Source organism: Choristoneura fumiferana, chromosome 28 (assembly GCF_025370935.1).
Source record: "Choristoneura fumiferana chromosome 28, NRCan_CFum_1, whole genome shotgun sequence".
Classification (NCBI taxonomy): domain Eukaryota; kingdom Metazoa; phylum Arthropoda; class Insecta; order Lepidoptera; family Tortricidae; genus Choristoneura; species Choristoneura fumiferana.
This window is the reverse complement of record NC_133499.1, coordinates 5,191,786-5,206,853: the sequence shown is the minus strand read 5'-3', so window position 1 is coordinate 5,206,853 and position 15,068 is coordinate 5,191,786. Positions and strand designations below refer to the sequence as shown.

At 38.0% G+C, this 15,068-nt stretch overlaps 1 protein-coding gene across 5 annotated transcripts in view; it reads right to left on the bottom strand.

Annotated features, from left to right (window-relative positions):
• LOC141443919 (P protein-like) overlaps positions 1-15,068 on the bottom strand; it is a 58,920-nt gene that overhangs the window by 23,494 nt on the left and 20,358 nt on the right. The window contains exon 2 of one of the 5 annotated variants that reach the window (XM_074109299.1): positions 10,580-10,734. In XM_074109299.1, coding sequence (XP_073965400.1) covers positions 10,580-10,734 — 155 coding nt within the window. Of the gene's footprint in view, positions 1-10,579; positions 11,042-15,068 lie in introns of all 5 variants that reach the window. The other 4 variants (XM_074109302.1, XM_074109301.1, XM_074109300.1 and 1 more) reach the window with 4 other exon arrangements.

Below are 15,068 nucleotides of genomic sequence, written 5' to 3'. Positions count from 1 at the left end.
ATGTTGACATTCCAAACATTTTCCAAAGAAGTCATGGCGGACTAAACTGATAGTGTCTTTTCCAACCTCGACATTGGCGGAATCATCGATAGTATCGATGGAGCTATACTTGCAAGAATTGAATTGAATTGAATTGAAGTCATGGCGAAATTGTTTATGAAAAAGGATCCACTGGGTTCCCTGGTTTCTTCGACTGTATGTATATAGCGATTTCGAAGGTAAGCAACGGGCGTCATAGTTTTTGTTTTTTGCTAACTGCACTTGCATTGCCATTTGGCACCCAACCCAATATTAATTGGTCACTCATAGAACTTATCTTAAGCACGTTTAAAAAAATCTGATTCAGATTTAAAAAGAGTTAGAAGAAACAAAACAAAAACGGCCTCGCATTATCATCAGTATTACATTCCTTTTTTTATTGAAATTGAAAATGACGACATAAAACGGAAAATAACGTAGACCAAATGACAATCATTGAGCCAAATTGACGTATTACGCTGATGATACCGAAATTACAGCATCATCAAAATTAGAATAACATTAGGTTAAATTTTCATTTTTAGGGTTCCGTACCTCGAAAGGCAAAAACGGAACCATAATTGTTTCAGTTAGTTGTCCGACTGTCCCTCTGTCAAGACCCTTTTTCAAGAGCGCAGGGGGCCTACCACGCTCTCTTAATACGATTCAGTTTAGGCTCTAAACTGAACTGCATCGCTATTTCGTACCACGACGTTACTTTTGCGATTCAGTTCAAGCACGGTTCAGCGACAGCGATACAGACATTTCCATTCACTCACTTCAAGCGGTTTTCGTACCATGACGCTTAACTTGAGTGGGAATTGAATCGCTTCAGTGTCAAATTTAGCGATTCAGTATAAGTTACTCATTCTGTCAATTCTTTTGGATCGCTTTTTTTCAACTAACAAATTTCAAGAACTTTTAAACTTTTATTCAAGTTTTATAACTTTTCATAGGTACTCACGACATTGTGCTTCTTAACTCCTCATTGATAAAACTAATTTTTCAGTGAGAAAAGAGACTGACGGATTAGTGACAGCGTAAACATTTATTTGTAATCAACACAACGGTTGCTAGGAACACGGAATGACATAGAGTTATGGTTTTCCAAAATAAAGAGGTTTTAGCATACAATATTTGGTTTGCCTCCTTCCTCTTTGGTTTGCATATAGCGGCATCCCTTTCGCGACTTAGCGTTTCAGTTTCGGACCAGAGACAATATCTTCTTTCATTCACTTGTAAACCATTGAGACTCAGCTCTGAGAAATAAACGTAGTGGTACCAATTTCGATCTGCGTTTGGATCGTTTATAAAAAGATCATGGTAGGCTCCCAGGCGTCTAACGCTTCAACATAATGCTGAGTCAGCGACCGTTTCTCTTTCGCGGGGACACACAAAATTGTGTGTACGTGTATGTAGCTACTATTTTCATGTGTGTTTTTCTGTCATTTTTTTGGTTTGCTTGTGTAAATTTTGCTGTATATGTGCGTCTTCTGTGTTACTGAATAAATGTCTTCTTTCTTTCTTTCTTTTTCCCAGGATCGCGTGTAGGTATCAAATATATCAAACTTCTACAGTCAACGCAATCAAAACATACAGTCGCCATCGCCATCAGATATCAGACATCAGTATCGTAACCCTGCCGTCGCTTTATGTTTTTAGGGTTCCGGAGCCAAAATGGCAAAAACGGAATCCTTATAGTTTCGCCATGTCTGTCTGTCCGTCCGTCCGCGGCTTTGCTATGGGACTATCAATGCTAGAAAGCTGTAGGTAATTTTGCACGGATATATATGTAAACTAGCTTTTGCCCGCGACTTCGTCCGCGTGGAATAGTAACTTTGGGAAGTATTTAATGTATTTAGGATACCTATTCTGCCAATAATAGCACATAGAAACTTCTACGGTTTACTGAAAATAACCTATTTTAATACATTGCTTTATATCTAAACTAATTGTTTTTGTTCTTCCATTCTTTGGTAAAACATAAGTATTCTACCCTGCCAACACAAAAGGACTAATTCTTCATAGTGAGCTCTTGACATCTTACGTCCTGTATTGTAAGTTAGGAGGGTAGGATTATAATTAAGACGGCATTCTTACTAAGCATTGCTACACATATTTCTATACTTATAGTAAATTTGTTTGGATTTCCTTACGAACTTTCATCCCCATATTTTCAAGTAGGTATGAAAAATGTCGAAATTTGAAAAGAGCCGGAACAAATGTTTTTTAGGGTTCCGTACCTACCTCAAAAGGTAAAAAATGGAACTCTTATAGGATGACTTTGCTGTCCGTCCGTCCGTCTGTCCGTCAAGACCCTTTATCCCGTAAACGTGCGGAGTATTTATCGAGTTGAAATTAAAACCCTAAACTAAAAAAAGTTATAGGGTACTTTCGGCTGTCCTAGAAACTTGAAATTGTGTATAAAGGAAGCTCTTATAGCACATTTTATTCCCTTTAGAGCAAAATAAGTAAGAAAAATCTGAAAATCATAATTTTTCATGTCTGACTGTCTATGTTAATAAGCCATGTAAAATGACCCCACATTGCGTACATTTTGCTTATGAGCTTGGCTCTGCTAACACTTGATATTCATAAATACCTATGCACGGAACCCTTGACGCGCGAGTTCGAGTCGATTTTAACCGGTTTTAAGAAGAAGAAGAATTTAAAAAAACGCTCGAACAATTATATTTTATCTCTTATCACGTGCCCAAATACCAATTTTCATAAAGAAACATCGATTTATCTTCGATAATGACGACCTTCCATATGAGCTTTCATCCCCTATTTCATCCCCTCACAGGTCGAATTTTCAAAAAAGCTAAAACACATACCGACTTATTTCTTATTAAGTGCCTAAATGCCAAGTTTCATGGTTTTATTTCCAACAGCGACGAACTTCCACCATATAAACTTTCACTAAAGCCTTTTTTTCGCAATAAAAGATAGCCTATGTTCTTTCCCATGGTCTATTCTATCTCTGTACCAAATTTCATCCAAATCGGTTCAGCGGTTTTTGCATGAAAGCGTAACAGACAGACAGACAGACAGACAGACAGACAGACAGACAGACAGACAGACAGACAGACAGACAGACAGACAGACAGACAGAGTTACTTTCGCATTTATAATATTAGTATGGATAGTATGGATAATGCCGACAAAATGGTACAATAAAAAAATCAGTGCTCAGTGTGAATCGACCCATCACCCCTTTCACTCCGGCTCATGACCCCGGAGTCACCCAGTATATTTTTTTCACAAAAACTAGGTATGTAATAATAATTCTCCGTTGACCAGCAGTGGTGTAGCGGTATAGCACGCGGTACGGAATACCGAGGACCTGGGTTCGATTCCCAGTGCTGGTCTTATTTTTCTGGTTTTTCTGTGCATCTATATTTCAGTTTGTATTTTCAATTTAGGTTTTACGGGATGACCGTAAAAGTAAAAATTTGGAATTGAAATAAAAAATACAAAAAGATTCCAAAAAACCAATCTTAATTTGATTGCTTAGTAACGACATCTCTTGTCCGGGTGAGCGGTTGGTTCCAATGGAGTGCCGAAAGTTTCTCGATGAGGGCTACGGTATAGATGTCGCTAGCGCCACTGCTTAAGTGGCTAAATAAGAAAAAAAAAACAAGCTGAGATATGAGGTGCATAGGGGAAATTCGTGTCTGTACCGTTGACCAGCAGTGGTGTAGCGGTATAGCACGCGGTACGGAATACCGAGGACCTGGGTTCGATTCCCAGCGCTGGTCTTATTTTTCTGGCTTTTCTGTGCATCTTTATTTCAGTTTGTATTTTCAATTTAATAATATTTTGCCGAAACGGCAGTACACCGCTAGTTAGACGAAGCTCATGTTGGACCAAACTGGTGTTGGACAGAACGAGCGTTGAAATACACTTTGGACGAAAAGCGTATTGAACCTACAGCCAACAAATGACATAAATCAGTTTGTTCGACTGTACACGTATTAGTTGACATTGAAATATCCCTTTATGTTAGCCATAACACCACATTTGGACGCAGTAGTGGCAGTGTTAAAAATATACATAAACATAATGACAAATTTGGCTTAAGCATACACTTCAACTGTTAATTCTAAGCCTTTGAAAGACAGACTTGTTTTGTACATTATATTAAAATCTAACCACGCGGTAGTGTGTCAAGCCAAGTTCTAGCTAACAGAACTGGCGAGCAGCACCGTGTGTAATTTTACCCGAACCATTTGGAGCCACTTTTGACCACCTCATAACTCAAAAACTATTTCATATAAACATGTCAAATTTCGATCATTTATTGAGACCTGTGAGATACATATGTGCTCTAAATTTCATAAACACACCTCAAACGGTTATTTATATAATAAACATTCAAAAATCGTAATTTTTATCACTGACTATTATATATATATATAGCCTTCGCAAGTTTGAAAGCTATAAGTTCTAATTTTATTCTTCCGAATATTTGGCTTGCTGGTAGAAATTAGCCATCGAACATAGGGCTCTTTCATGACTGTTTTAGTTTGGTTTTAGTAGGTAGGTAGGTGGGTTTTAGTACTTAATAATAATTCGTATATCATATGAGAACTAGCCAAGTCAGACCTTAGGCTTCAATATATAATCTTAAGTTACATGAAGAAATGATATTTTAAGATGTAATTAAACATTTTATATTGTTATAAATAAATTTCAGGACTGACCATTGAACTTGGCACCTTGGCACTGGGCACCCATTTAGATCTGCCTTTTTTGTCGTTAAAGTCAATAATCAAAGCATTATATATTATATTGGTCATTGACATGTACAGACAGACAAAAAAAAACAAGATTTTCAAACTTTTCTAGTTGGTTGTGTTATAAAATAATAGCTACCTTCATACCAAATTTCAAGATTCTGAGTTCGCGGGAAGAAGCCTGTAGGTTTTGATTTCCTTGCGAGTTTCGAAAATTTGCGGAAATTTCAGCATAAACGGCTGTATCTTTTGATTGCGTTGGCTTAGAAGTTTCATTTTTTCACAGCTCCAAGGGACAGTAGACGTGAGTATTTGATATAAATTTCAGCTTGATACCTCCACGCGTTCCTGAGAAAAAGTGTCTTGACAGGCGGACGGACGGACGGACAACAAAGTGATCCTATAAGGGTTCCGATTTTTCCTTTCGAGGTACGGAACCCTAAAAGCTTACAAAAATATAGGGTACCTCCCATAGACGTAAAGGGGGGGGGGTGATTTATTTTTCTCGACTAACCCTTTAGTGTGGGGTATCGTTAGATAGCTCTTTTAAAATCATTGGGGGGTTGCCACGACAATTTTTCGATTTTGTTATCTGTGTGATTGGAAAACAGATGGCCGTTGGGGCCGATAAGTCCTCGAACGGAGACTGCGGATCGGCAAGCGCAGCGTAGGACGTCCACCAACGAGTTGGACGGATGACCTGGTTAATGGGTTCACGGTGGATGCAAGCCGCAACTAGCGGTCTACGGGGGAGGCCTATGTCCAACAGTGGACGTCCTACGGCTGATAATTATGATAATCAAAATATCACGAACGGGACTTATCACGAAAACACACACGAGTAATATTTACATCGACGTTCGTAACCATATTGCAGCTGTTCAAAATCGCCAGGTACCATCAGCCAAATATGTGGTCTACCACCCTAAAGTTGATAATCGTTTGCATGTCATAAAACAATAATGCCAATAGACATGCCTGTCAACTTGAAAGTTCGACTTTAACGACATATTCATTTGATAAGAACTTGTTTAAAAATTGATAGACCACTTATTTGGCTGATGGTATATAAGTCAGCCATAGCCGGGCATTTATTGGAGTCAGGACGAAACCACTAGATTGAGCTTCACAATCCCAAAATTCTCTCCACGGAACCACAAAACAGATAGTGTCATTTCTACTCAAGAATGGTACGTAAAGCAATTGAAGTAAGAAAGCATAAAAATTTCAACCAGGACGATGGGTATAAGCTTTCATCTTCGTGGAATCCTGTTATAAATAAGTGTCGGCGTCGGAATGAATGTTCTGAGGGACGATCGGACGTTGTTAGTGTTGTGAGTGGGTGTGAAGGGGTGACAAATGAAAAGGACCAAGTGCGGGTAGTTCGTGATACGAGTGCCGGTACTTTTTGTGATCAAGTGCGGGTAGTTCGAAGGAATCGCGCTGCTAGGCAGACTTGACACCCCACACTTCAGTCTACTCGTGACCACGGCCACTGTAATGTTGCCGAAACGTCGAGGTAAATATTACTCGTGTGTGTTAGCGTGATAAGTACCGTTGGTGGTATTTTGATTATGAGTGAAAACCACGAAAGTTTAAAACGATAATTATGATGATGGTGATTTTGAATAAGTACTATGGAGCACGTTACCTTGGACCCAGTAGCTGGTCTCAATTATAAAAAAAATTACTGAGAATTGTAACAAGTACATACGAATTACGTATCCTTTTGCCTCTTATGGTGTTATCTAATTTGTAATGCAATGTTTCTCAGTATTGGTCGCAAACAAACGTGGGTAGAATGTGACTAACGTTGTATCGTGTAAAGGTACTTTTGGTACGTGAGAAATATATACTTATTCAATGACGTGTTTAAAATGTGTAAAGTTATTTTTCACCGCAGCACCTCAAAGAGGTACTCGCTACGCTCGTGATTAAGCAACACTCGCGAAAAAAACAACTGCTCTCTTGTTGCACCAAAACTATTTCACCTCGCGCCTTTTACAAACATATTTTGTTGTTTAAAAAAAACTGAGCAAAATATGATTTTGCTCACTGCGGGAAACAAAGTTGAACGATTTGACCTCCCAACATTGTCATTTCAAATTTCAATAACCTAACCACAGAACCAACAAAAATTTGGAAAACACCCGACATTGTCACTTCAAAGTTCAATATCTCAAAAACGGCTAAACCGATTTTGATGAAACGAGTCTATATAAGAACCATCGCTAGCAAACCTGCTTTTAAGAAAAAAACCGCATCAAAATCGGTTCAGCCGTTTTTGAGTTATTGAACTTTGAAGTGACAAAGTCGGGGGTTTTCCAACTTTTTGTTGGTTAGGTTATTCCGGGATAAAAAAAGTAGCCTGTGTCACTCTCTTGCCCATAAACTATCTCTATGCCAAAAATCACGTAGATCTGTCGCTCCGTTTCGACGTGAAAGACGGACAAAGATACAAATAAGTACACACATTTCGCATTTTTAATATTAGTATGAATTCACTTTACAGATCTGTGCTAGAAGCTACTAAACTTCTAGCGTCTGCCAATGTTCTAGAAATCTTAATGTCAATAACCTCTTGACGGTTGTCCACGATTCTAGAACGAAGTAAGTCCTCCAACCGGTGTGTTTTACGATGCCACAGTACGAGAATAATAACAGTAGTCATGGGGTCGCATTCTCGATCTTGTTGTGTATTGTTGTTGTTGTAGTTGTTTGTTGTGTTTCGGCGTGGAGAGTAAGACAGCCGGTGAAATTACTGGCACTTGAGGTATCCATCTTAGGCCTCTAGGTTGTCAATGTGTTGCAGGTGTCTATGTGCGGTGGTGATCTCTTACCATCAGGAGACCCACTTGCTCGTTTGCCATCAAGTCAAATAAAAAAAAATGCAACGGTCCCGAAATATCAAGCTGCTCTAAAATCAAGGTACGCGGAAAAAAACCTGAATTGAATTCATAAAATATCGATAGATAGGTATTTTAAAATCTTTTGGGAGTTGCCCAACACATAGAAATAAAAAAAAAACAAATTTCCGATTGCAATTTATGGGAATCCTCATGGAAATTTAATAAAATCCAGGAATTTCAATTCCGAGTTTATATAAGAAGCTTGTGAAAAACGAAGGGATTCTGATTTTAGTATAATATATCTTGAAGTTAACTAACTGTTAGTATTGATACACTGTGCCGCTGTCTGTCTGTATGTATGTTTGTTTGTATACCTCGAACTGGATTTAACCGGTTTTAAATAGCGATGCACGGGCTCGTATTGGAACGGTGACAAAAAATGCGCAAGAGTCGATCCCTTGAAAAACAACCTAAGTCCAAACCTTTTGACGCTCCAATTGTAACCTTATTATAGATATCAGAGGATTTAAATTTGAATGAATGTTGTTTGGAATTTATTTTTATCGCGTGGGTCTTTTTTTCGCAGACACTTCGAATGCCAGTTTGAAAACGTAAATATTTACTAGTTGAAACAGTGTGCGGATTTTTGTATCTTTTTTCTACTCCTATACTGTAATCTTGTGATTTACTTAATCACAAACAGTAATATAACAGCATACATAACAAGATTCAGGAAAAGTCTATATTGTCTATTCCCCAAACAGCACTGTATCGTAATGTTGCTAAAACGATACTGGAACCGCTTACTTTTTTTTCTTAAGTCGTACGTTCGGACAGGCTAAGGATTATTTTATATGGTTTTTATACAGAATAAAAACTTTCCGAACATAATCCATAGCCTGTCAACATTTAAGTAAGTAACGCGTATTTTTAACATGGTCACAGGCAAGTAAACGTTAATCAATAACAAAATTTAACTTGGACAAATTTGGACATTTTCATATTTCTCACTTGTTTATTGTTTACCTTCTCTTTGCGTTTGCCATACTTTTTACTAAAGCATGAAAAAATTTAAAGTTTACTTTTTCTCTAATTTTGTATTGTAATTAATAAGTGCAGTCGAAGAAAAACTATTGTATGCAACGTTGTATAAGCAAGTCAAAAAAACCCATGGCGTCTTTTTCTTACGATGTTCGCTAAAGCTCACATCGTAACTCACGCCACTCACCTTTTTTGAACACTGTTATACAACTGTTGCACAAAATACTATTATACAATTAGAGAAGATTTTTAAAGTAGGTACTTAAGTACTATCCCACTAATATTATAAGGGTGGATCAACAATTTCTTGTTGTGATTCTGCCCCGTCAGCGAGGGGACAAAAGTAGTACAGTTTAATAGAAGAAATGTTGTGTCACATTATACTAATATGCTAATTAGATGACCAATTAAAGAAGGGGCTTAAAACTACCACGAACATGCATGTTTGGCCAATTTTAATCCTATAAAAAATAAAAAATAAATATCATGGGACACCTGACACCAATTGACCTAGTCCCAAATTAAGCAAAGCTTGTACTATGGATACTAGGCAACGGATCATCATCATCATCCCAGCCTATATATATCCCACTGCTGGACACAGGCCTCCTCTCAGAACAAGAGGCAACGGATAAACATACTTACATAGATAAATACATACATAAATATATATCAAACATCCAAGACCCGAGAACAAACATTTGTGTTATTCATACAAATATCTGCCTCGGCCGGGAATCGAATCCGGGACCTCAAGCTTCGTAGTCAGGTTCTCTAACCCCTTGGCCATGCGGTCGTCAAATAATATAAACATAATAGTTTAAAAAAGTGACTCAGGAGACCGTACTATAGCAACGAGGGATAAGAAAAAGTTGATTGTCAACTTATCAGATCTAAACCGCTGAACCGATTTAGATGACATTCGGTATACAGATATGTAGATTAAGTCCCGGGAAAGGACATATGAAAATTGCATAGTTCCCGCGGGATAGCAATAAATGAATTCTACGCAGACGGAATCGCGGCAACAGGCGGATTAGGTAGGTAAATGGTAGGTTTTCGATATGGGTTTTACGGGATGACCGTAAAAGTAACAAAAATGTTGGAATTGAAATAAAAAATATAAAAAGATTCCACAAAACCTATCTTAATTTGATTGCTTAATAACGACATCTCTTGTCCGGGTGAGCGGTTAGTTCCAATGGGGTGCTGAAAGTTTCTCGATGAGGGCTACAGCATAGATGTCGCTAGTGTTGCTGCTTAAGTGACTAAATAAGAAAACAAACAAGCTGAGATATGTGGTGCATAGGAGAAATTCGTGTCTGTATCACTGTCCAGTGGTGGTGTAGTGGTATAGCACGTGGGTTCGATTTCCAGCGCTGGTCTTATTTTTTTGGTTTTTCTATGCATCTATATTTCAGTTTGTATTTTCGAAATGGTAGGTAGTCAAATACCTTAACATCTAGAATATATATACGTAAAACATAGGAAACTTTTACCTCGATATTCCCACAAGATAGAGATACAATCCCAAAAATTCAACCGCTAGAATTGGAGACTTGGTTTACTCGAATGAAGCAGATGTTTTGTTTTGTAACGGTAAAATGAAATCCAAGATGTTATTTTTCGGAATTCCCCAAGGCAATTTCGCAAAGTGCCAGAATTTCAATTCAATTTCTAAACTAAGTTTCAGCGTGCAAAACCGCGCCTACAAAACCCCCGACTTTGCCACTTCAAAGTTCAATATCTCAAAAACGGCGGAAAATGTCTAAGAACCATCGCTAGAAACCCTGATTTCGGATTCCGGATTTTCGGTCCACCCATTTAAGCGCTGCGGTGCCACAGACAGACACACATAGCAGTCAAACTTATAACACCCCTCTTTTTGCGTCGGGGGCTAAAAACTAGTACTTAAAATGTCAAAACACTCACCGTTCTCCTTCTCATAGAACTGCCGGAACGGTGCCAGCGCTGGGTCATACTTGACTTCCTCCGGCAGCCCCAGCCAGAGTTGAAGAGCCCCCGCAGTCAGGTCCGTGCAGGACACCAGCGAGTACTGACTCCTGGTGAGCTCAGGCTGCCTCTCCCTGGCAACACCCCAATCCTTGAGCTTCTTTATGAACGACATTTGAAACACTCGTGGCGCTCTAAATTTTGTAGCACTCTACAAATTGTACTCGGACAGGTTAACGGCTTAGCATTTTCGTTTTGCACTCTAAGTTCACTTGTATACTGTATTTGAATTTTTGGGGCGCTCTAATGTTAGCATTGTTGTATTTTTTACTAGAGAAGTATGCACGTTGAATAATAATCACTTGAAATTTGTCATAACATATTTCCTTGTGGCTCTAAGAACGCTCGCATGTTAAAATATTTTGTAGAAGTGTGCTAATTCTAAATTTAGAGTGGCACAAAAAACTTGTATATAATAAAAATCCTAAAAAATAACTTTTTCTTTGATATCCTCCACCAATATCAATTTACTTATAAATAAAACTTGTAATAAGAAAAAGTGTAAATAACAACAAAAACAGTTTGACGGCTGGTCATTTTTAGGTCTGTCAAAAAAATGTCAACGACTTGCTTGATTTTAGTTTAGTCTAGATACTAACTTTCTGACTAAAGCAGTAGTCAGAGCGGAAAAGTATTCATATGAAAATCTTTTGTCTATTATACGCTTTGCTTTCATATACGCTTTGCTTACATATATTCTTCTTCTTCTTCTCTTTTAAAATATGGCTTTTCTGTCCTAATTAATAGGACAATTTCGCCAGTGTCAAGTTAAACTCTCTTTGAGAGGCACGTTGTACGGTGATTGTAGTTTTTGCAACTTGATAGTAAAATTCCAGAAACCAAAAAATGTTAGACACGAGAGCAATATAGGATTTTGGCATCACTGTTCACTGTTAAGGTTAATCGCCGCATAAAACACTATCAAAATTATACTTCAACTAGCCAAAGAAACAGAAATAGCAAAATTAGATATTGTCTACATCCGCCATCTTCGAATGCTACAAATCGAATCCCCTACATATATTATGCAATTAACGCTGCGTATTATTCAATTTTGCATCAGATAATCTTATTACCAAAACAATGTCGGTGAGCGCAGCGGCAAGTGCATAGATTATCTGATACAAAAACAAACGAGCGCTTAAAGTAACTCTAGCTAAGCATACAGAAATGTTTATAAAAAAATCCAACAACCCGAATGCTTTAAAAAAACTTAGAATATAAACTACTCGTAAAACGTAAAAAACAAGCCGAGTTCGCCGAGTTTAATTACGCAGATTTTCGTTTCGCAGACAACTATTGGCAGATTTTTCTTTTGGCCAAGCAACGTTTGGTATAATTTCGTTAAGCCTATTATTCGTTTCGCCGAATAGTCGGTAGGAAGAATAGCGAAATGCAGATTTACTTTTAGTCGATTGTTTGTTTCGTAATTGTTGCAGTTAACTGTTCGCCGAAACACGATAAGCAGAGTTATCATATGGCATCAAAATGTGTAGTTAGGTGCGACGACGAGCGTGAGCGAGGAGGAGTGTTAGGTAGAATTGCGACCAATAACGCACGAGCCGAGCGACCGAAGCGAGCGTGCCGCGGCAGCGGCCGGCGAGTGCCAGAACCGAACTGCTGGCGTCGCGGCTTAGTTTGTTTTCAATAAAGATAAAATAAATACAAATTCGAAAGCGAAAAGTTGTTCGAGCAAACGTAGAAAATGTGTAGTGATTAATCGGCTAAACGAATTTCTGCTAATAGTTGTTGGGCTTACTGACTCACAAGCCAACTGAATAGTCTACTAAAGGTTGAGTTATGAAACGTTACTCTGCGAAATAAAACATCTGCGTACAAATTCATCGGCGTAACGTTACTCGGCGAAACGTGGTCTGCCAATCAATAATCTGCGTAAAAATTGACAGTGAACCATTAGGTTACCATAACAAGCACTGGAAAAGATCGAATTATATCCTAACTTAATTAGGTTCTAACGCTTTGCCGGACGCTGCCGCGGCGCCCTCGCTTCGCTCACTCGACTCACTCGTTGATGTCGCAATACCTAACAGTAGTAGCTCGTTGTCCTACCAAATTTTCCAGAATCTAAAATATCAGTAAAAGCGACCAATTATATTACCGATATATTTTTGAGGTAAAAAGGTGGGCAGGACAAACGTAAATTGTCGCAATTATGTATTTCGAGTATCCCTACCTACTCTCGCTAGTCATTTGATATTATTCACATGTATATTAATATTTACATTTGAAATTTACCACGAGCTTTGCGGTGAAGGAAAACATCGTGAGGAAACCTGCACAAACTGCAAAGCGATTCAATGGTGCGTGCAAAGTTCCCAATCCGCACTGGGCCCGCGTGGGAACTATGGCCCAAGCCCTCTTGTTCTGAGAGGAGGCCTGTGCCCAGCAGTGGGACGTTTATAGGCTGGGATGATTGATTAATATTATTAAATAGATCATACATACGTAGAAATTGTGCAAATGCTGTCCAACTCGATATCGTCCGCCATTTTGTTTTGAACTAGTTCAAGGCGGTTATAATCAGTTCTAACTCGCCGTATCCGTAATTGTTCAGATTGAACCAGTTACTGATAAACTGTGGTTTCATTAACAAAACTATTTATTAGTTTATTTAGATTATTATTGTTATATCGAGGAAGTAAGTTTCTTGGAATCTGTCTAGTTTTATTTAAGTACAGTCAAGTGCAAAAATATGTATCTATTCGAACCTCTCAAAAACGTGGTACCACGGCTTTATTACGTGGGAATAAGAGTCTATGGTACCTACATATTTTTAAAGGGTTAGATATGTCAAAAAAAATTCACTCGACTATACAAGTACCTTACCTACCTATCTTACAAGGTGTTCATTAATATAGGAGCTAATGGTATAGCCCACGGTGACAGGTCGCTGCGATGTCGGTTTTAAGGCTGTAAGAATGCCCATTGTGACGCCCATTAGAGGCGGAATTTGAATGGCGTAATGCCGATATGTAAGGGACCCGTGGTAGGCCCAGTTGATGATTATATTTCGTTTTACAAAGCATAGTATTTTATTTAGAAAATACACAATAAACTGGCGATACCTACTGAAAATCATTAGATACAGCAGTTGAATTTAAATTCCTGGATTTTATTAAAATCTCGTGGGAATTCCCTAAAATTACATCGTGGTTTTAATTGACCTTAAATTAAAATACTCATGCCAAATTTCATGACTCTAAACCCAGCGGTTATTGTTTCGAGATTTTATTCCTATCCCGTGGGAATATCGGGATAAAAAGTAGCCTATGTGTTATTCCAGATGTCCAGCTATCTATATACCAAATTTCATGACTAAGCCCAGCTGTTATTAGTTCAAGATTTTATCCCTATCCCGTGGGAACATGAGAATAAAAGTAGCCTATGTGTTATTCCAGACGTCCAGCTACCTACATACCTACTAAATTTCATGACTCTAAGCCCAGCGGTTGTTATTTAGATATTTTATCCCTATCTCATGGGAATATCGGGATAAAAAGTATCCTATGTTTTAATCCAGGTTATAAACTAACTTTTTGCCAAATTTCATCTAAATCCGTCCAGCCGTTTCAGCGTGAAAAAGTAACAAACATACTCACTCACTCACAAACTTTCACATTTATAATATTAGTAGGATATAGTTAAAGTCTTTTAGAGTTAATATTAATACGACCGGCTAGGTCAGAGGTCGGACGCACAGATATAGATTACACTAGATTACGCAAATTCAACTACTTCGCATAAATTAGTTTATATAAAAAAGTGACACGGTTGGTTTTCATACAGATTGAGGTGTTTGCGATATCTAATGTAATCTATATCTGTGGTCGGAGGCCGAGGGGTGTAGTGTTGCCAACACACAGAACAAAGAGAATTAAGTACTTTCTCTTAAATTACCTTCCAATACACCCACAACCTTTTCTTATTTTAAAATATTTTATTGCATTTATTTTAATTTTATTTTCGTTCAGTTTGCCGAGTACGATCTATGTTTTAATTATTTGCTGGGCTGAATTGAGTATTGTTTATTCTGTGCCAACGGGTATATCTGAAAGAGCGTGCTGTTGACAAATGACATGTGTCATTTTCAATGTCACCGAAAGCGTGCATATTGCCATCAGACACGGCGTGTAACACAAACCATGCTACTGTTAGTAAACAGGGTCCGGTGGCATGTTTATGGGAGTTTCAAGGCTCAAGGTAGCTATATCTAGTAAATAATCATCCATTCTCAGTGAAAATAACCTAACCGTAAAAAAAACATTTTTAATACAAGCTTTTTTTGCTGATTGTACTTTTTGTTGACTGTACTTGCATTGTCACACAAACTACATTTGCATACAAGTAGATGCTATTAACCGTTGGAACATAAGTATTCCAAATTTAA